This window comes from Penaeus vannamei, chromosome 17 (assembly GCF_042767895.1).
Source record: "Penaeus vannamei isolate JL-2024 chromosome 17, ASM4276789v1, whole genome shotgun sequence".
NCBI classification, from domain to species: Eukaryota; Metazoa; Arthropoda; class Malacostraca; order Decapoda; family Penaeidae; genus Penaeus; species Penaeus vannamei.
The window spans coordinates 30,864,245-30,866,571 of NC_091565.1; the positions used below are offsets into that span (position 1 = coordinate 30,864,245).

A 2,327-nucleotide genomic window follows, 5' to 3' on the forward strand; every position below is an offset into this window, starting at 1 on the left:
TTTCATACTTTCCTTCCATGAAAAGGTATAATTTACATAATTAAATGTGCAAACATTCCAAATATTCATTTATAAAAATTAATATATATTTATGCTTTAATTGACTGACTAGCAGAGTAAAAGTGAAAGAAAGGAAAAGGTAGAAAAAAAAAGATATGAAATAATTAGGATTGGTTGAAAGAATTAATGAAAGAAAAAAAGAAAAAAGAAAGCAATACAGAAATAAAAAAAGAAAAAAAGAAGGAAGGGAGGAAAAATAAAGCAATATATAAGAATACCAAAAATAGAGACAACATAAACAAGAAAACATAAATAAATAAGAAAGATAAACTTTATAACACAAAAAATATATATGAGAAATGCAGAAGAATCCATGTCATTATACACATTACTTCGAAATTCTAAAACTGTATATGATCATCAATCTAGATTTCACCTAGATTTCAAGTACTTACAATATAATGAAATGAATGATTAACACATATCTACAGAGGTCAGGTTTTTTTATGAAATAATTTAACATTAAATTACCAGGCAGGTCTACAAGCTAAATTTGCATGAAATTATTTATTAGATTTTTGCTAAACTTTGCAGGAGCCCCAATAAATACAAGGCAGCACCAGTCAGTACTAGGCCAGCTACAGTATTATAGATGTCTTTGAATAATTTATAGATATTTTAAATATCCGACCACACCCTTATCCATCACTTTTACAGACTAAAATGTATGGCAATGAGTGTCTTTTTGGTTCCCTTAAAAGGCAGTGTTGTTTGTTTTTCTCATCCTCATCTGGTCTTATTCAGTACAATTACTAAGGAGATAAAATATGTAGCTTCAAATTGGCAACTTTCAAAATTTGATTTGACAAATAACATATATAGCTTTTGAAATATATTCCTATAGTCTAGCAATTGCAGGCAGATTTAGATAAGAGTAAAGGAAGTATAAATCTATTCCAATGTACATTTATAGTATTATTATTCCTTTTCTATTCTCCACCATCACAATATTCTTCATATTACATAATCAAATTTCATAATGGTATTTCTTGCTGTGTAAGCAAAATCAAGAGTATCTATACAAATATGTTGAGAAGAAAAAAATATTTTTTTTATTTTTCCTTATTGCAAATAATACAAAGAAAAATAATAAAGAAATTTGGAATGTTGCCTATTCTAAATATGTGCATACACATGTAAGTATAATTTAAATCTGTGTATAAATATTCCTCCTATCTCGAAAAGGACACAAACAAATAATCAAATAAAGGGGAAATAAAATAGAAAAAAGACACATTGTTTACACCGACGTTGTGACCTTCTTCGAGTTTGACCCCTTATTTCACCCCTTTCTCCCTAATCTATCACCTCTACTCACTTTTCTTCGTCTTCGACTGGATTGGAAACAGGGTGTGGTTCATCTGCCATGTCGAAAAACGGTGTCAAGATGCATCTAATGTGTCAAAGGAAAATTTTCTCCGGTGTCATTTAGGTTCTCGAGACGAGGGTTTATTTTGACTCGAGGGTTACGGGCTCACACGAGATTTTTAGGGATGAAATTTGTGTAACTTTTTTTTTTATTCTTCATTGGTTTATTTCGCCTTTAATATGCATTTGGTTTGAAAGGACCATATATATACATATATGTCTTTTAGATCTTATGTGGTGGTTCTAAAATATCTTCGATAAAAATGCATTGCTCTCGTTGCTCTAGCGTTTCCAGGGACAGGGCACTGATGGTGTAGTAATAATAAGGCATAGTACTTACTATTTTCATGCAGTAATGTTTGTTTTAGAATATTCATAGGTTTTCTAATATACTAAACTAGTTGTAACTTTAATACTCGTCTCCTGAATTGCTAGACTTCCGATTCAGAATATATCGATATATATAGAATTTATACAGCGTGTATGTATGTATGTATGTATGTATGTATGTATGTATGTACATGCAAACATATATATATATACATATATATACATATATGTATGTGTGTGTGTGTGTGTGTGTGTGTGTGTGTGTGTGTGTGTGTGTGTGTGTGTGTGTGTGTGTGTGTGTGTGTGTGTGTGTGTGTGTGTGTGTGTGTGTGTGTGTGTGTGTGTGTGTGTGTGTGCGTGTATGTTTATGTTTATGTTTATGTTTATGTTTATGTATATGTATGTGTATATGCATGTATGTATGCATGTGCGTGATGTATGTGTGTGTATATATATATATCATCATCATCATCATCATCATCATCATCATCATCATCATCATCATCATCATCATTATCATTATTGTTACCGTTACGAACATTACAAATAATGTTGTAATCTTAAAGTAA

At 30.4% G+C, this 2,327-nt stretch overlaps 1 protein-coding gene across 1 annotated transcript in view; it reads right to left on the reverse strand.

Annotated features, from left to right (window-relative positions):
- The window catches only part of LOC113806940 (E3 ubiquitin-protein ligase MARCHF5), a gene marked incomplete at its 3' end in the record, with an annotated part of 10,356 nt that extends 8,830 nt beyond the window's left edge, over positions 1-1,526 (reverse strand). Inside the window, 1 exon segment of the mRNA XM_027358068.2 lies at positions 1,379-1,526. Within this exon segment, the coding sequence (XP_027213869.1) occupies positions 1,379-1,428 (50 nt within the window). The 5' untranslated portion in view covers positions 1,429-1,526.
- Between the last annotated feature and the right edge of the window lie 801 nt (positions 1,527-2,327).